Genomic DNA, 20,500 nt, shown 5'->3' on the forward strand with positions numbered 1-20,500 from the left:
AGGGAAGTAAGGGGAGAAGGGCATTCTTGGGCATTCTCTGTGTATACATCTGCCTGCCCAAAGCATCTTCAGTCTTCTAAGTTTTGCAGCTGAGGGTATTTTATACCATGTTTTGGGTCAACCTTCTCCACCTCATAGTATGGGACCAATCCTTTCACCCAAGGGATACTTTAAGGAGCAAAGGAGAAGGGCTCAATATCAAATTGGCCTCTTTGCCCATCTTGGGGTATGGATCCTTTTTTTGTATCCCAGCCCTCTAGTTCTACTGTGATAGCACCCCTGCTTTGACTCCTTCCAGTCTTATATATGGTTGGAGAGTTTTCTCAATATAGGCCCTTCTTTAGATCTCCTGTCCTCAGGCTTCTAATTCTTTCTACCCTTTACTTCTGAGGCCTCCTGGCATGACCGATCCATCCTTGTAAATTTGGGGGGGAATTCAGACCATCTTTAATCTGCTACATTTATTTGCTAATCAAAGCTTTGTTACGATGCTTATTCACAGTCTCAATCTCCATGCAACAGTGACTCCCATTAGCAAATAAACATATTCAAATTGTTCTGCCACCATTGTATTTTGACTTATTAACACAGGGTTTCCTGGTATCCATCTTGTCCAAATTAACCCCATCGTTGACTCAGGAATAATTATAGATACAATTTAATGATCACTTTGCATACATTATCGCAGTTCACCAACATGACAGATTGATGTTATTACCATCTGTGTTCTACAGAACATAAAATCAAGATGTGGAACAAATTTGATTTTCTGGAAGCAGACACTGAGATAAATTAGGGATTAGCACCTGTGAAAATAAGAGGGCAGAAGCAAGACTGGGCAGAGGAAGAAGTTAAACTGATATAGGCCTGCCATAACCTTGGCTGACAACCAGCACCTCTGGATCAAGTATGGCCCATCAACATCGCATGGGAGGCTGAAATGGCCAGCCTTTTACACATTTTCCCTGCTCCATCACTAGATGCAGGCTGTCCTGGAAAATCATGACCTTGGACAAGGTGAGTCTCAACCGGGCAGTCCCTAAAGAAGTTTATACCTGGAAGCTGTCTACTGACTGCATTCCCCACAGCTAAGAAAAATGTCTTTGAAGGGGTACCCACGTGGTACATCTGTGTCTACTATAGACTCTAAGAATCTAGGAAATTTATGAAAGGTTCTATAGCTAATAAGTGGCAAAGATTTGGTACCAAGTCTTTTGTGACTCAAAAGTCCATGTATCCCACAAATTCATACTTGGTTTCCAAGTATCCATTCAGATCAGCTAACAGAATCACTTTGGGAGATTTCTTTAAAATAGGGGTATGTGGCCTCAATCCTGTGAGATTCTCATCCAATGGATATAGATGGGATCTGGGAATCCCACCCACTATATAAAAAATGCCCAGACTGATTCTAAAGTACAGGCATATTTGGAAACCAATGCTATCAAGAATATTGATGAGGAAAGGACAACAAGCAGAAGAATGAAAAAAGTTTTAAATGCTGTACTGCTTTTGTGGTAGTGTTGGAAAAATGAATAAGGTTTTACACAGGACTAAAACAAGCTCTGGTCTCTAGCTTAGAGACCCCTCTTCCATGTTCTCCTTGCCCTGTTTGCCGCACATGAAAACCCCCACAGACATGGAAGCTGATAACTACAAATTACCATTCCCACTTGCATTTGGTGCTCAGATCTTTGGAGAAATGATCTCCTCTGAGCCCACCGGTGTTAAATAAATCTCCAATCCACCAAAATCTCCGAGTGTCACTTGGTTTTTCTGCCAGCGTTCCAGCTTGGTTCCGTAACAGTAGAAGCTATGCAGTGTTTTTCAGGGTGCTAAAATTTTTAAATTTTTTTAATGTTTATTTATTTTTGAGAGAGACAGAATGTGAGCAGGAGAGGGGCAGAGAAAGAGAGGGAGACACAGAATACGATGTCAGTGCTAAGACCTCTCTAGGGTCTGGCATCTGTTTTGTGATTCCTGTTTTTCTGACCCCACCCCTGGGGTAAAAATCTTGGAGAAAGTACAGCTGCTTCATGATTCAAGAAAGCAACTGAATCTGTAAGTGAACTGAAGAATTTGCCCTCTATGTACCTCCTAAGAAGTTTGCAAAATGAATTTTATTTAGTATTTTATTTTAGAGAGAGAGAGCATGGGAGAGAGACAGAAGGAAAGAGAGAATCTTAAGCAGGCTCCATGTTCAGTGCAGAGCCCAATGCGGGATCCAATCCTATGACCCTGGGATCATGACCTGAGCTGAAATCAAGAGTCAGATGCTCAACTGACTGAGCCACCCAAGTGCCACTGTTTGCAAAATGAATTTTAAGAAGCCAAATTCTACTTTGATTTTTGTCTTTCACAATAAAATTGGAGATAGACGCATCTTTTTAAAATTGTTTCTAAAATACAATATAATTCCTTTTTAAAATGTACTAAATTCTTTAAATTTGCACATTTAAGTAAAAAGGTTTTTTTTTATGTATTTATTTATTTGAAGAGAGAGAGAGTATGTGAGGTAGAGGCAGAGAGAAAGGGAGAGAGAGAATCCCAAGCAGTCTTTGCACTGTCAGTGCAGAGCCCGATGCAGGGCTTGGACTCACGAACCATAAGATCATGACCTGAGCTGAAACCAAGGGTCGAACACTTAACTGACTGAATGACCCAAGCACCTCCAAGTTAGGGCACCTGGGTTGTTTTAAATCAAAAATTACATGGTTATAATGAAGGGAGGGTCAGGATAGAAACGTAATTACTACATGAGGTAGAGATGTAAAGCAAAATTGACTTGTAGCTGAGCTAACAAACTTTGAAGCTAAGCTTCTTTCCATTCTTCTTCACTAGAAGGAAGACAGGAGTGAGATTTTGAGGGAGAGTTCTGTCTACAGCGGGTCTATCAGGACCGCAGCAGTGGAGGGGTAAAGGGCAAGTCATGCTGATGGAAGTAACAAAATAGATATCTTAAAAAATACACTAGATGTTGCATAACACCTTTTCCAAATTTTATCTAGTCAACTTGGGCTTTTTTAATATGGAAAAACGTTTTTAAAATAGTAGATCATAAAGGATTTATGCTGAGATAAACAAAGCATATATGAACTCTCTGATTTGGGACAATATTCTGAGATCTTTGGCTTATGGCTTATGGCTTTTCACTTTGGGGACCATTTCAAAGACATACAGCTGTCACCGAAAGTTTGCATTCCACCTTGAGCACCGGAAAAAAAGTTTATAAATGCTGCATAAATATTTCACAGGATGTTTACTTAGTAAGTAATGGATGCTCCAAGATGACAGGTACAGTTGCTGTATGTTAAACTGTGGTGGTTGAAATGCATGAATGTTTCAGTTCCGACACTAAAGACAGATATGAGGAGATTACAGTACTCATTCACTGAGCTCTTTAAAATGAGGAACAATGGCTCATTCATCTTGGTTTCTCCAACCATCACACAATATCTGTTTAAATTAATATAGCTATTTTTTTTTAACTTGTTTAAAACCACTGAAGTTTGGTCTTGTTAGAAAATCACCAGCCTCTGGGAGAAAGACTTACAAGGTCAACTTCTGCCAATGACCAGAGATGTCACAAGTCTCAGTTTCTCATTTGGAATCTCAAATGGGTGAATTTAATTAGCTTCCATAATTAGAAGCACAGCTAACTTGGAGAAAACAGTCCTACCTCCACCCTGAGCTATCTGATCTTAAACTTTTCCATTTCTTCCTCTTATTTCTATTCTGTTTCATCCAGACAATAACCACATGAAGAATGTTGAAAATGGAAGTTTCCTTTAATTGGTATTCAAGATGTCATTTAGCTCGGAACTTTATTATTTAGAGAGAACATGTAGCTAATATTAACGATGGTCTTGTTCCATTGATATCTAACTACAGATTAAAGACACTTACCCTTCCCTCATCTGTTGAGGAAGTGCTTCCTGTCACTCATATTCTCCATAACCTCAGATAAATCACTGGTGTAATGACAATAAGCATTCTCATCTTGCCATGACATGATGTTTGGGAAGAAAAATCTAAGACCTTTTACATAAAAGAAGTTTCATAATCTAAAGCTATGAAATGGGAAAAGGCATACTTACCATAGGTACTTTTTACCATGAATTCCCTGAACTTAATGTGATTGAAATCTCAACCTAAAGATTGCAACACTATAGACTTCTTTAAAGTTTGATTTTTCATGCCACTGAACATGAGAAAACCTCAGTGTGGGGCAAAAAGGGTGGTAAGCGGAAGGAGAAGTTAAGGACTGAGCTGCTTTGCAGATCATAGTGTTTGAAAGTGAGAAGCCGATTTGACAAGAAGCAAAAACCACACAATAGAGTACCACGTAATCTTTCTGCTCACTTTGTTTTACAAATTTATTCAAGCTCTTCCTACTATCTTCTGCTGCCTCCTTGCTCTTCTGTATTTCACAGATGTCACTGAGGTAGGTAACGTGGTCCAAGCCTGAGGAATTCAAGGAAAGAAGAGAAGTCTACTGGACTTTTTCCATCCCTGATATGCACAGGAAATGAAGAGATCACCTGGCATGCTTGGAATTGAGAAAATGTCCTGGGTGCTCTTCCTAATCCCACATCTGGGCATCTGGAGTATCAACGGTAAGACACTTACTTAAATAATGTCTTGTTTTATTTCCCAGGGGGTGTTGGAGGGAATAATTTTGCTTGCCGATGTTAGCAGGATGTATTATTTATGTCAAGTGGATAATGTTAGTTGAAACCATAGAGTGAGGTTTGCTCTGTGAGCGCATTTTAGAACATAAACTCAGTAACATCGTTTTCAAGTCATGGCATGGCTGATTTTCTTAAAAACATGTTCTGATGGGAGGCACTTGGGCAGGTCAGTTGGTTGAGTGTCCGACTCTTAATTTCGGCTCAGGTCATGATCCCACACTTCATGGGATTGAATCCCGCATTGGGATCTCTGCTGACAGTGTGGAGCCTGCTTGGGATTCTCTCTCTCTCCCTCTCTCTGCCCCTCCTCCACTCTCTCTCTCTCTCTCTCTCTCTCTCTCTCTCTCTCAAAATAAATAAAACTAAAAAAAAAAAAAAACATGTTCTGATAGTAAGGACAGAGAATTGGGCGGATGTTTAAATAAAGTACAAATTTATCACTATTTCTGGCAAAAATGCTCTGGATGCCATCTTGATGGTGACTAAATAGCTGGTCTTTTCCAAACTGAAGCAAGCAGAGTGCTATAGTGTTCCGTTGGGTAGGTGTTTGATAGCTGAGGTTATATCTGACTCTGGTTACTCTTGAATAGTGTCACTAAATAAAGTATTATTTGCTTCAGTGGGGTGTGCACCTGGAGGATACTGAAAGAGAAAATGCTCAGAAATCTAGGATTGGAGCATTCTGTCATTGCTTTTATTAGGCTGAAAGAGGATGGTTCCTACTTGGGTGTCATATGATATAGAAAACAGCTTGGGTTCTGCATAGATGGTGTTCTTCTGCAAAGATTTTATGCAGGCAAAAAAGCAATTTCTTCCTCTGGTGAGTTCCTTTGCTCCCTTACACTGATATAGGAGCCCATATATTGGAAAGGCTATAAATAGCTAGCGGGTGTTTCTGATGTTCGCAGGTCTGATTGCAAATATCCTGCCTTGTTATCCCTGCAAATACACATACTCACATTAGTTTGTGTGCTGTGGTTTTAAATCAGAAAATATGGTCACTGAAATCCTATAGAACGTCATCTTAAATTCTGGAACAGTGTGGTTTGGAATTTGTCTTCATGATGCAAGGATGGCTCACAACCAGGTGCAAAGTAAAAATTCCCAGTCACCTAAACATTTTCATGTGTGCAAATATTTGGTATTACGTTGATGGGGTGCTTAGATGGCTGGCTGGGTTTTTCACTTTCCATCAGATGCCTAAAATCCCAGTTACAACTGGAGTCAAATATTAAACAGAATTCTGGGGTGCCTGGGTGGCTCAGTCAGTTAAGCATCTGACTTTGGCTCAGGTCATCATCTCACATTTCGTGGGTTCGAGCCCTGCATCGGGCTCTGTGCTGACAGCTCAGAGCCTGGAGCCTGCCTTGGATTCTGTCTCCCTCTCTCTCTGACCTTCCCCTACTCATGCTCTGTTTCTCTCTCTCTCTCTCTCTCTCTCTCTCTCTCTCTCTCTCTCTGTCTCTCTCTCTCTCTCAAAAATAAATAAACATTAAAAAACAGAATTCATACCAATTTGAAGAATACATAAACTATCCTGTGTGAAATGGAGTAAAAGAATTTTCAGTGCTATTTCACCCTGGAGGTGGGGTACAACTTTTATTCCTTTCCCAATATGCTTATAAAACCATACATGGGTGTTAGGCCCGAGTTTGTTTACTGGCTCTGCCCATTGCTATGTGACCTTGGTTAAGTTTCTTCTTCTCTCTTATTCTTCATTTCCTCATTTGTAAGATAGAGATAACAATTGTACCTAAATTATGGGCCTATTGTGAAGACTATAAATGCAATAATATGGGTGAAGTGCCTGGTATAAAAAGTGCACATAATAAAAGCTGACAAATGTTAACGGTGTTTTTGCTAAGCAAAACCAAACAAACCTCCCCAAAATTCAGTTAAATGGGAAATAAGCATTAACATTATCATTTAAAATAGTTGAGCTTTTAAAGCTAAACAAAATGAAAAAATGAAATATGTTGCACAATATGTTTAGTCCCAACTATAGTGGATCGAATTATTTGGAAAATTAAACAGAAAGCCTCAGATAAAGTGCCAGCCAGGTATATTATAAAGCAGTTGATAGATTGCAACATGACTTGCATTACATTTAAGATACAGGTTGAGATAAATGTTTGGTGAAATTTGTTCCTCCAGACAGAGCTGAAGGCTCTGTTCCTTAAAACCACATTCATGTTAACCTATATATCTTGGGGGTTTCCTATGTTACACTTAACTACTGCATTCTTTACACTGGCAGAGTTTCAAAAGGCTTAAAAATAATTTTTATAGATTTCTTTCCATCCACTTAAAAGCAATGTGAGATCTGTGTGCCTCTTCCTAGGAATGACTCTGTGTCTGTGATAAGGTTGGAAAAATGTTATGTTCTCTACAAACTTCTTGTTTAAAATTGTTCCTTAAAATTATGCTTGCTTGCTTTTTGTGTTTCTCAAAAAAGTCAGAGGGAACTCTGCCTCTTGGTATCTGGGTATGACTTCTGTCCTGATGAAAGTAATAAAGGTGTCAGCACCTTCCCTTCATGCACAGATGGGCAGATTATACCAAAAAGAACTAGGCTGCAGGTGAAGACGCATCACCATGGAGCAGGTCCAGCTACAAGGCTTTGGACCAAGGATTCTGTCTTCAAGCAGGCAGGAGTAGTGCAATTAATATGTGGGTATTTCTTAGCACTATATATGGTCTGAAATGAAGACAGTAGTAAATCTTTGATTGCTGCTTACTGTGATTAAAAAAAAAAAAACTTCTAGTCTAGTACCAGTGGACACTTATAGTTCCCTTGAGAACGCAGTAGTTAGGGCCACTCTCCACTTGGCTCTTGCCTGTGTCCTTTCTCCTTCATTGTGATAGTTCAGTATGGCCCATGGATCCGTACCCCACATCCCACACAGGGTATTCCGCTCCACCACAAACTGGCCATGTCCTTGTGTCTGGGCAGAAACAGGGAAGAAGGTGTCCCGTGCCTGTCTATCATTTTTTAAGTTTCTGTTTTGTAACACGGCGTCTTTTTCAGACTTATTTCTATGGCTCTAGCTATCTGTTCCTATTGAAATGTGTACATGGTATGCTAGAGATAGAACTCTGTCTTCTGCCAAGTGCCTGTGCTTTGTTATTATCAAAATGTCTGCCACAAAATATGATTACCTTTTACGTAAATGTCTAGGAATATATTCTGCAGCTAAAGGACTTTGTGGATTAAGGTGTGAAAAGATGAACTCCTGTGCTGATAAGAGCCTTGAGTAGACTTTCCTAACACTGATAATTCTTTAATTAATAGTTCCTTTATCTGTTGCACTATCAAAATTTTCTCTATTGTCATACTGAAGACAAATGCTGGTTATCTTGCTTCACTGGGGCTTTCCTACTTAATTTTCCTTATTTGTAAGTTTTATCTTAAGAGTTCAGAATTGTTGGGGCTCCTGGGTGTATCAGCTGGTTGAGAATCCAACTTCAGCTGAGGTCATGAGCTCGAGGTTCATGAGTTAGAGCCCTGCATAAGCCTTGCTGCTGTGAGTTCAGAGTCCACTTGGGATCCTCTGTCCCCCTCTCTCTCTGTGCCCCCGCCCCCCACCCACTGCCATTCACACACTCTCTCTCAAAAGTAAATTAAAAAAAAAAAGAGTTCAAAATTATTGAATGCAAAATGTTCACAGGCATTCATAATCAGGCCCAAAACTTAAGTCAGTCTTTTCCTATGTTTCTTGGAAAGGCAGTGGCAGAATGATTAGGATCAGGGACTTTAGAGCCAGACCATCTGGATTACTGTCCCATCTCTGCCATTTCCTGGTCCTGTAACTATAATCTTTCTGGTTCTGTTTCCCCATCTAAGTGATGAGACAATATTGACACTGATCCAATATAGGAATTTTGTGAGTATTAAGTGAATTAATTCTGTAAAACACTTAGAACATATTAATTTTAACCTTTATATCTTGAGGATTTCCCATGACTTACTTGATGCATCACTAAGTGTTGTGTAAATTCAGCTAATAATGTTGTTTGGTTTTTTTTTCCTTTAGTTCAAAATTTAATTAGCTTGATAATTCCCTTAAAGTAGTATTGGGAGACCATCTCTCATTTGGGCTTGAGAAAAGTTGCCTATAAATTCCATATCATCGTCTAAGATCATCCACAGTTACCAGTAAATAACAATAAGAGTTTGGTAGTCATGTGACTTGAGTTACATTGTGTCAGCAAGCTGTTCTGTCATATGTAATTTGCTTCACTTTTGTAATATTCCTCACTCCCTTACTTCCAAATAAGCTCAATATTATCTACCTATCCTCTCATGGTTATAGGCTCTGATTTACATGCTTATCTCTGTGGAAGAAATTATTGTGTGTGTGTGTCTTTTTGTACACATGCAGGGCTATCATTTTCATATGCTCAGAATCTAAACATGTATAATTTGAGGTTCACTTTGAACAGAGTCCATGAGAATGTTGGAGGGGTCATCTGGGTCAGTCATAGGGAAACCTCAGGTTTAGCTGGTGTAGCTAACTTCTCCTTTTCTCCTTCCTGTTAGCCATATTTATGTTGTGAGATCAACCTGGAATTCACATATGTCACAAACAGCTCATTGTCCAGAAGTGGCTATAAGGCAGGCTGGGGTATTTAGGTTCTAGCTGAGTGGTCATGGCCCTATTTCATTTTCTTCAACCATATTAAAGGAGGATAATTAATGTTGGGGGACAATTGGCAGTTTCTGCTCACATGGATATTGTTAAGTATCTTCTTGGGTTTTGAAAAAGCCAGTGAATCTCATTGTGATCTCTGTGGTAGGGTGCATTAGGAAGGTGAGGAAGTACCTGGCAAAGAAGTCAAGATGGACGTTCCCTGGGTCTTTGGAGTAACACATAACCCACACTTACTCTGAGCTCACAAGTAACTACATTATCACTGAAGGCAATATATAGAAATACTTTTGTTGGTTTCTGATACAATGACAAAGCTCTCTTTGATACTACTGGACATGGCTTCTAAGGTATGCTCTAGACTTTTTCTGCACTGATTTTCTTCCAGAAGGCACTGTGATCAAGGTGGAGGGCCTAGCATTTCTGAAGGAAAGGGCCCATCTATATAGCAGGCAGTCAAAGTCTTCCAGAACTATTCTTTAAATTGTCAGTATGAGTCATTGTTCTTTACAGCCCATTAAACTGGCTAAAAACATTTGCTACTCCATTGAGAAGATTGCAGAATTGGCCAACGAACACTGCACTAGATACTCATTCTTGTCAAATAGGGTGGGCAGGACTCTGCAGAAATGGAACACACATGAATCCTTTGGCTGGAGAGACAGCCCGTGACAAAGAGACATTTATCACTTGGTAGAGACGTAATGGGGAAGTACTGAGAGAAATCTTGGAAAAATATCCAAAGTCAAAGGTAGTTTTGCTTCCCACTTTTGGCCAAGGCTGGCTTTGCTGGTTAGTATAATCCAGTGGGAGTACATCTCTCACACAAAAGGACATTTTCCTATGGGATACACTGCCTTTTCTATGTCTATTATATCTGTTTGCCCAATGTATATACCAGTCATTATGCATTACTGCTGATCCTTGAACACAGTTGGGAATAACTGCTCAGAGCAGAGGCGCTTAGGGCAGGCCTTCTGGTTTCTATCTTGTCTCTGCCACCCGTAGGCTTTGCTCAACTGCTGTGTCCCTTCCCTAAACAAATAATAATACCTGGTACTTATTGTTGTTTATTAGAAACCAACCACAGTGCTAAGAACTCTTCCTGTGTGTTCTCATTTCCTTCCACAACTATCCTGGCAGGTAAGGGCTCGTGCTGTGGAGTTAGCCGGGCCTAGACTCAATCCTGGTCCTGGCTCTGCCTCCCACCAGCTGGTTGTCTTGAGAAAGTGGCTTAGCTTCTCTAATACTTGGTTTCTCCAACTTAAATATAAAGATACTAATTTTAAGGATCAAATGAAACGATATATGCATGGTACCTAAAAGTGAATAGCACATAATAAGAATTCAAAAACATTAGCTATATCCCTATCTTCCTCCCATCTGGAGGATGAGTCTGCAGCACTTTGATAACGCAAAGTGCCATGTGCTTGTGCACAAGCAGCAATGAATGTGAAGCAGTGATTCTGGAGGTGGCTTCCACTATCCGGGTGCTGTCTGACCTGATGATCACTAAAGCTCTCTGTGGGTCCTGTCCCCTCAGGGAGAGGGAATGACACAGGTGCTTTGTAAGTTTTGCTAACTTACAAAGCTATGGCAAATACTAAAATGACTATTTTAAGACAAAACAATTTTAGAATTATCCCAGACTGGATAAAACCAAGAGATATATGGCATAAAGCTTCAAATTGCTCAATAAAACTAGATTGAAGAGGTAGACTTCAAATTTTCCTTCAAATAGTCATATCACACAATGAGAAATTCTAGGCCTAGAAGAAATTGTCTCAAAGTGTGCTGAATAAATACCACATGAAAGCAAACTTAAAGAATGTTTTCACATACCAGTATAACAAAAATTTTCAAGAGGAAATAGTAGGGGCATCTGGGTGGCTCAATTGGGTAAGCGTCCAACTTCAGCTCAGGTCATGATCTCGCAGTCTGTGAGTTCAAGCCCCGCTTTGGGCTCTGTGCTAATAGCTCAGAGCATGGAGCCTGTTTCAGATTCTGTGTCTCCCTCTCTCTTGGCCCCTCCCCCACTCATGCTCTGTCTCTCTCTGTCTCTCAAAAATGAATAAATGTTAAAAAATGAAAAAAGAATAAAAATAAAGAGGAAACAATAATGGAGATGATTGTGAAAATTCAATTTTCTCATTTCTTTTGTTTTTTTAAGCAAAGGGAATAAATATGGATTTGTGCTATGCATACTCTTGTTGTGAAGTTAATTCCTTAATTCTTTCCAATTCCCTTTTTGCTATAGAAACTTTATATTATATGAGTTTCTTCCTCTCTCTCTCTCTCTCTCTTTCTCTCTCTCTCTCTCTCTGTATGTGTGCATGTTTGCATGTGTGTGTTTGGACAGGGAAGAGATGCCTATCCCCATCTGAAGACCAGTATCACACAATAATCACAGAGAAGAAGAAAAATCTGAACTACTATTTCATACTACTTCTATGTCTTTGATCTCTATTACATTGTTGTTTGTCAGGTAGATATATGTGAGTGAGTAGCTTTCATCTTGTGGTAGGGACTGAGGCTCGGTCAGTTTTCATTGTACCCCTGAGATCATGTCACAAGGTTTTGCTTAGATTACCGATGTTCTCTTTAAATAGGAGCTCTGTTTTAACATTGCACGCATACAATAAATTTCCCAGGTATTCCTAGAACTTCTGGGGATACCTGACATATGTAGTGGGTGTGTTTACCAGAGAGTTAAAGTAATAAGTATAATCAACACTACGTGATACAACATTAAAATAGTGGCATCTGTATGAGGTGGAACTTCATCTCATGTCACCACATTTGTGATTTTCCGAGGCTATGCCAGCCAGCTAGCTTATGATGAGAACTATGCCACGTGGGCTTTCTGGTGCTGTTCATGGGATTCCTTAAGGTGTCCAGGTGGATGTCCTTCAGAATTATTTGATGTGTGATCACATGGCTGCTGTTGCTGTGCATGAATTGGCCTTGACTTTGTTCATTCCACTGCCTCAGGGGGCCCCTAAGCCCATACCAATTTATAAGGGAAGAAGCACTTGTTTCCCTTCCCTGTGGTCATCAGACCTCCCCTGCCATCCATCACACAGGCCCTCGAAAGTAAGGCAAATTGTACCACCATGACCCTCTGAAGGCTTGTTTTCCTCTTAAATCTGAAGACTTTTCTCCTTTTGTAGCTCCCACCCCCGCCCTGTGTCCGAAGTTTTTGTTTTTTCGTGTTTGTCTATCACAATATCTTCTGACAGAAACTAAAATCCTGCTTCGTGACACAGAAAATTATTGACGTATTATACCTTTCATAACCATTGTAGTTTTCAAAAATTATTTGCACTTTTATGCTTAACTCTGTCTTATCTCAAATTAAGGCAGCCTGCATTTGTTACAGTCATTCATTTCTTTCAGTACATGTAACCATTTTGAACTTTCCATATGTAAGAATTTTTCCATGGAGAAAGAGTGAATCTTAGTTGGGATTTTCCTCAGGTGATACTTATAATCAAGGTATGTGGTCTTTAAAAATAAGAAATAATTACTTCACATAAAATTCATAATCACAAAACTCTTTTTTTTTTTTTTTTTAAGAGCTAACAGATTTATCTACCCTCCCTGGCTCCTGATGATATTCATACCTGCAAATACACTTGCTCAGCTGGAAGGTACTGGCCCGTGTAGTTGTTTGTGGCTGGCACGCCTTTCTGATTGGCTGGATCCAGGTATCTAAATGACCACAGAGTATCACTTGCTAAGTACTTTGAATATCACCCCTGAGTGGACATAAATCAGGCCTTCCCACACTGTATTACTTGTAAGGTCTAATTTTTCTTTAGTGGTTATAACTTAACCACTTTAGGGTATATTGAGATGCATATATTCTTCACCTCAGTGCCTTGTAGGCCACCTTTGTAACAACTCAGAGGTGTCTGCTCTGCACCCTTAGTGCATAGAAAGCATTAGTCAGAGTTGTGAACAGGAAATTTTTCTCTTCCTGAGCTCTCTTTGTTCAGTCTCGGGCTACATCATGCCTTCTTCCTTTCATACGTTTTCTAAGGCCACCTCCTCCTGCAGAGACAGGTAGTAGCTCATCAAGAAAGTTGTGGCCCTGATAGGAAGACAGATGCACACACACATTTAATTATAAAAGAATGCTGCCTGTCACACAGAACAGCCTGAGACGTTCGTGGAGTAGGGGGATGTCAAGTGGGCTTGGGTGGCTGGAGGATGGGGGTGCAGTGAGTTCGCATAAGGAAGCAGGGGCCAAATTTCATTTGATGAAGTCTGGACATTTCTTACAGGTGTTGAAGAGTCTCTGGAGGGTTTTAGACACAAATCTTACAACTGGATTTTACTTTCAAGAATACAAACTGTGGGGCACCTGGGTGGTTCAGTCGGTTAAGCAACCGATTCTTGGTTTCATGATCACAGTTTGTGGGTTTGAACCCAGCATCAGGCTCTGTGCTCACACTGCAGACCTGCTTGGACTTCTCTCTCACTCCCTCTCTCTGCTCTCCCCCACCCGTCTTAAGTAAATAAATAAACTTAAAAAAAAAAAAAAAGAATGCAAACTGTGACAATGATGTGGAAAATAAATGGGGTGGGGGAGGGGAACAAGGCCAAGTTTGGACTGTAGGAGACTAGTTGGTGGGCTATGACAATAAATCCACATGAAACAAAATAAAACCCAAATTAAGACAGTGTCATGGAAACAAATTTGAAAGATATTTCGGATGCTGAATCAACTTAACCTTATGACTGATGGAATGGGGCAGGAAGGAGGAAAGAACCAAGAGGGCTCCCAGGTTCAGACCATGTCTTAGGTAGGTGAAGGTATCATACTGTGATAATAGAAGGTGGGCTAGCTTTGCCCCAGGGTGAGTTTGAGGCCGGAGGGGATTCAACCTCCTCCTTGAAGCCTTTCATGAGTGACCCAGCCAGAAGTCTCCCTCCTTGGAAATTTGAAAGCTCTGAGGGATTGTATCTTGTGTAGGATAACCAAAAAAAAAAAAAAAAATCTGAAGGGAAAATTGAAGAGCAATGGAAGTCTCTTTTTGCATTACTTTTGCACTAGAAACTGTCACGTTACTAAGTAGTCGTAGACAGGGGATTGCCCACACCCCTGGGTGTGGGCAGTAAGGGGACATTATCCGTACAGAATTTAAAAACAAATAAAGGTACTTTTAATTATCACCATATACCAGCAATTGTGAACAATATGAGTGATAAAATATTCTTCCCCCTCATAATATCTTTGGTCTAAATTCTGAATAATTACTCTAAATAATATGTATGTAAATTTCAAATTAGCACATTTTTAGGACTTCCCTTTTGATAAACATTGCATTCTACATGAAAGCTAACTCAGAGAACTTCCTCATGGTGGAGTTGGCTCTGGACACATACAAATTCGTGTGTTCATTTCATGAGTAAATTTATAACATTCAGAATCGCTGGAGCTTGCTCTAGGCAGCTTGTGTCTCTGATCCCTGTGACACTACATATTCCTTCATTTCCAGAGTAGATTTTAAGTAAACAACAATACCACTGTGATTATGAAACCAAAGAAACAGAATGTGAGCCATTTCATTGCTTTCATCCTATCCAACCACTTTGAATATTTATTTATTTAAAATCTAGAACAGTGAGGGGAGCCTGGATGGCTCAGTCGGTTGAATGTCTCACTCTTGATTTTGGCTCAGGTCATGATCCCAGTTTGGGATCTGATTTTGGCTCAGGTCATGGGATTGAACCCCGGGTTGGGCTTCTCTTTTTCCTTCTTTCTCTTCCCCTGCCCCACTCATGTTCTCTTTCTTTCTTAAAATTAATTAATTAATTAAATCTAAAACAATGAGTTCCAACTGTGCAGTGTAATTTGTTTCCAGGTATGAACTTTAGTTTCAAAGTTTAAGACTTCATGTTTTATTGATTATTATCTATACAACTTCAATGTATTCTTGTCCTCCAAGTGTTGTTATACTTATTTTAAAAAAGTTTTTTTAAGTGTTTATTTTTGAGACACATAGAGAAACAGAGCACCAGTGGGGAAAAGGCAAAGAGGGAGACACAGAATCCAAAGCAGGCTCCAGGCTCCAGGCTCCAGGCTCCAAGCTGTCAGCACAGAGCCTGACATGGGGCTCAAACCCATGAACCAGGAGACCATGACCTGAACCAAAGTTGGTTTCTTAACTGACTGAGCCCCCCAGACGCCCCCTTCAAGTGTTGTTTTAAACTTAAAGAATGAATCAAAATAAACTTCACATTCAGGGTACAATTGAGTAATTGGTTAAATTGTATCTTTTGTAGAATTTTAGTTTTAATAAAATTCATTTGTTAGTCACTGAAAAATTACTTATATAAACTATATCAGACTATCAAAGTTCACACTGTTTATTAAATAAATTTAATTATTTTAAATTTAATTTATTTAAATAAAATTATTAAATAAATAGCTGTGCATTTTTTCTTTTTTTGTATTCTAATATTTTAAAAGTATTTTTTAATTTGCATGATTTTATATATGAAGTTGAATGAATATTTATTTTTTGGCCATTTTATGGTTTGTTTCATTTCATGATTTCTGAAAACATTTTTCTATATAGAGGAAGAGGTTGTTAAAAATAATGCACTCTCAGGGGCACCTGGGTGGCTCAGTCAGCTAAGTGTCCAACTTCGGCTCAGGTCATGATCTCACAGTTTGTGAGTTCGAGCCCCTCATCAGACACTGTGCTGGCAGCTCAGAACCTGGAGCCTTCTCAGATTCTGTGTCTCCCTCCCCCCTCACCCCTCACCTGCTCATGCTCTCTCTCTCTCTCTCTCTCTCCTTCAAAAATAAATTAAAACATTAAAACAATTTTTTTAAATGATGCACTCTGGGCATCAAATATTCTAGGTATACCCTAGTCATGGAATATGCATGCTGTGCTAAACAGTCATGGTTTTCATAAGGATTTTTTAAATGTAAGTCTTCCTAAACCTACAGTTACTTAAAAAGGGATACTTCATCACAGGAAACACTGAGGATGGTAGAAATTTCATTCTTTAACTGCATATGTTTATTTGAATTATTTTTAGCGTTGAAAATTCCCTATGCATTAGTGTGAATGTTTGAGAATAACAGCAGGAACAATTAATGTTAGCTGATACATCCCAAACAAAAACAACTGCAATCTTCACCTCTCTTTAGAAAATAATTGTTTCACAAGACAAGCCCCTTGGGTACAGCTTTTGATTTCCTGAATGCCGTGAAATAGCTATTCATAATTCAGGACAAGCAGCAAAGTGTCCATGTGCCTGTCCGATGGAGACTTGCAATGGTGCCATTTAGCTCTGTGCAGTATTGCTGTGCTACAAACATCCGCTTGAGTCTCACGGAGATGGGAAGTGTTAATACTTTCTTTGTACAAAAAGTGAATATTCTTGATGACTTTTAGTGCCTGTTGGCAAGTCTTCATTTGTCTATTCATTCCTCCATTCAAGAAAAATCCCTGTGACAGTCAATGTGACAGTCAGTGATCCTTGTCCTGCTAAGAGTATGCAGGAACCACTGTGATGTTTCTGTAATCCCAGTGGGAGAGTCAGTGACGTGGTTGGGACCATCAGCTGGCTCTCCTTGCCTACCCTGCTCTGTGCACTCCCCCAACCACATAACCACATAGGGACTAGAAGGGATATTCACTTGTGCTACTAGCATTGGGTGAGAGCTGGTGGCTAAATGGAAAGATAACGTACTGTAGTAAAAAGAGAGACTTAGAGCTGGTTTTATCACATCGGTCACACACTGAGGGAGATGAAGTTGCGTATGTGTTTGTGTAGGAGAGGATGGTGGGTAAGAATTTTCCTATTTTCATCCTGTTTTACAGAGATTGAGGACAAGAGAGACTGGGTGGCTATCTCACCATCACACAATATGTTAGTATTTGAACAACCATGTTTGAATAAATATTCCAATTTTTAGCTATTTACATGACTTTTATAAATATCCCAAAAGAATCAGGCTCTGTATTTTCTCATGGTGAATAAGCAAACTTTTAGTGTGTTCTTCCTAACGCTATTGCATTTATTCTGAAACAACCAGTGGTTTCCATGTCACTATTTGAGAAAAGCACGATCGAAGTGAGTTTCGATTCCTTGAATTTGCCATGAGATTCCTGGCTTCTCTGCCTTTGCCCTTCCGTGTGCTCAGTCTTAAAATACCTCCCCTGTCCCATTCACTGCTGATTATCAAAGGGCTATTCATTCACTAAGGTTCAGCTCAAAGTATGTAACCTTTCCATCAAGCCTTATCCCAATAGTCCCAGCTGAAGTTAAGCTTCTGTACACACAAGCGAGGTTACACCTCTTTATAGTGTTATTTCATTCTCTCGTTTGTCAAACATCTTTATTTCCCATTAGAAGGCAAGCCCCTTGAAGGAAGACACCTTGCCTTATTTATTTCTCTCCCCTCTAACAACTAACGTACAAGGACACACAAGCTCTCTCTGAGCCCTTCTTTCAACTCAGATCAATTTGAAGATTAAAAAAATGGAAGATAGTAAATTTATTCTGGGAAAGTGGCATTGTTAGTTAACCTTGTCTCATCAATTAAATGCTAAGCTTCTTGAGGGCAGGAGGGTCTTTGTCTAAAACTACCTTATTGTTTTCCACAATGTTGGCACCAAGTCCTAGGCTCCATAACGCTATGACTGATTTATCCAAGTGCATGAAAAGGGAAGTGAGGAGGTTGAGATAATCTATTAACTTTAGGGGGGATGGAGTTCTGGAAATGTGAGTTTCACTTGGCTTTTCAGATTCTGGCCTCTTTGCTTTTTTGTCGTAAGTCTAACCACATCCAGGTGTTATATTGTTAGGCACTTCCTTTTGGTAGATTATCTTACCCTTTCTCTTCAAGTTTTTGAAAACTTCATGCTCATAACTTGGCTTTTAGTTTGCTTTCATTTTTATTTTGAATTTTTGGAAGCAACTGAATTAGTAAGTCTTAAAGTGAACTTGTTTGAGGTGTCAATACATTTATAAATATATAATAAATACTACAAGTTTCTAAATGTTCTCTGCAGGGCCCTTCTCTCAATCTGGTTCCTGGAAACTCAACCAAGTCTCTGAACAGAGGTTGACAAGATGTGAGCAGAAATTACAGTGAGAGGTTTTTTTGGAGGTTAGGAAATAACTAAAAATGAGAATATTTATGCTGGCAAAGGTGTCGAAATAAAGTGGAGCAGTAAGATAAGTAAAGCAGCATGTGCAATGCAGGGCCAAAAGCTGTCTCCCACTTCAACATTGGAGTAGCCCTTAGCCTGCTTTGTCTTTAAAAGAGAATTTAGGTTGGGGCCCCTGGGTGGCTCAGTCAGTGAAGCGTTAGACTTCGGCTCAGGTCACAACCTCACAGTTTGTGAGTTCAAGCCTTGCGTTGGGCTCTGTGCTGACAGTTCTGAGCCTGGAGCCTGCTTCAGATTCTGTGTCTCATTCTCTCTCTGCCCCTCCCCCACTTGTGCTCTGTCTCTCTCTGTCTCTCAAAAATAAATAAATGTGAACAAAAAAATTTTAAGAGAGTTTAGGCTATCATCTTGGTTATGCTTATGTCATTTTAACTTGTGAGACAGTACATCTATTCAGAATGGTGCTTGAAGATGAGTGAAATAAATTAGGCAGATGTATGTATTGCTGAGAGAATAATTCAAAACAGGGAAAGACACTCAAGATAAAAACTATCAGGATGTAGGAAAAGGAACTTAAAGAGAAAACACTCTCAAGACCTTAGCTCTAATGGAAAAATAGAAAGGTATGGACCTCTACAGAGTTCTTAACTAAAAGGAGTCTGGCCTATTTTAGTTATTTTGATTTGCCAACACAGAGAGTCAGTTCAGTAGTGGAATATTCTATGATTTATATACACTCATCATGTAACTGATGCTAAAAATATTAAGTGGTTGTCGTAAACTGGTGCCATTTCTCTTGCTCATGTGCATGAGTCTTCAGAGGGACAATATAATCCAACAATTATCATTCCAAGAAAAAACTCTCCCACCAAAACAAAGGGAGGCAATTTCCTGTATGCAGACCAAAAGAGTTACATTGTGTTCCTCCTCCCACTTTGGAAGACAAAACATTCAGGTTATGTCAGAACATCCTATCTTTCAACAATTATCTTGAGCTGCATGTGTCCTACAAAGAAAAAGGCATGGAAAAAATTACAAGGCAGTACTAAAGCCTTTGAGAAACAAGTAAAGAAAATTTCGAATGCCAGGTACTATAGGGAAATAGTTGTTAACAAAAGTTCCTCTCTCCCACTTATTAGAATATATCAGAGCTAGTAATAGAAAATGTGGTTACTCCTCAAGACACAATAACAGAGTAATGGTTAATGAATTATAGAATAATGGACTCTAGTATGAGTTTGAGTCGTGATTCCCCTAATTATTAGCATATAACACTAGGCAAATTTCACCACATCAATTTCCTTATCTTTAAAATAGTTTTCATAATAATATATATTTTATTGTGAAGATGAAATGAGTTAAGATATTTGATGTGTTTTGAACAGCCCTTGGAATATAATAAAATAATTGAACAGAAATTGTTATTATTTGCTACTATTGAAGTAGCTACCAGATAATAAAATAAAATCTTTTATAATAATAGCCAACTTGACAATAAATTATATTTAATAAAATACAAAAATAAAAAAGAATATGGTAAGTACAAAATATAATAATAAAAATATCAGTAATAGTTAAAAATTTTTTTTAATGTTTATTTATTTTTGAGAGAGAGAGATTGCAAGCAGGGGAAGGGCAGAGAGGGAGGGAGACACAGAATCCGAAGCAGGCTCCAGGCTGTGAGCTGTCAGCATAGAACCCGACGCGGGGCTCCAACTCACGGACCGTGAGATCATGACCTGAGCCAAAGTCAGACAGTTAACCAACTGAGCCACCCAGGCACCCCTAAAAATATCAGTGATAGTTAAGAAATTGAGGAAGTTATTGAACAATTGAGGAAAATTTTTTTCGACAAATACTTATTATGTGTCTACCATGTACCAGACACTTTGTTACTAGGGGTTAATATACTGAGAATGTTATCTGGGAAAATTGTAAGATCATATTTGAGAAATCTTTGGCAGAAACTGTTGAGTCACAAATATCTGGTCCTTCCGGAGCATATTTGATTTTAATTTTG

At 39.2% G+C, this 20,500-nt stretch overlaps 1 protein-coding gene across 4 annotated transcripts in view; it reads left to right on the plus strand.

Annotated features, from left to right (window-relative positions):
* Nucleotides 1-4,077: 4,077 nt before the first annotated feature.
* BTLA (B and T lymphocyte associated) overlaps nucleotides 4,078-20,500 on the plus strand; it is a 32,492-nt gene continuing 16,069 nt past the window's right edge. For 2 of the 4 annotated variants that reach the window (XM_058731423.1, XM_058731427.1), the window contains exon 1: nucleotides 4,088-4,616. In XM_058731423.1, coding sequence (XP_058587406.1) covers nucleotides 4,529-4,616 — 88 coding nt within the window. In that variant the 5' untranslated portion in view covers nucleotides 4,088-4,528. Of the gene's footprint in view, nucleotides 4,617-20,500 lie in introns of all 4 variants that reach the window. The other 2 variants (XM_058731424.1, XM_058731425.1) reach the window with 2 other exon arrangements.

Source organism: Neofelis nebulosa, chromosome 5, assembly GCF_028018385.1.
Source record: "Neofelis nebulosa isolate mNeoNeb1 chromosome 5, mNeoNeb1.pri, whole genome shotgun sequence".
Taxonomy (NCBI): Eukaryota; Metazoa; Chordata; class Mammalia; order Carnivora; family Felidae; genus Neofelis; species Neofelis nebulosa.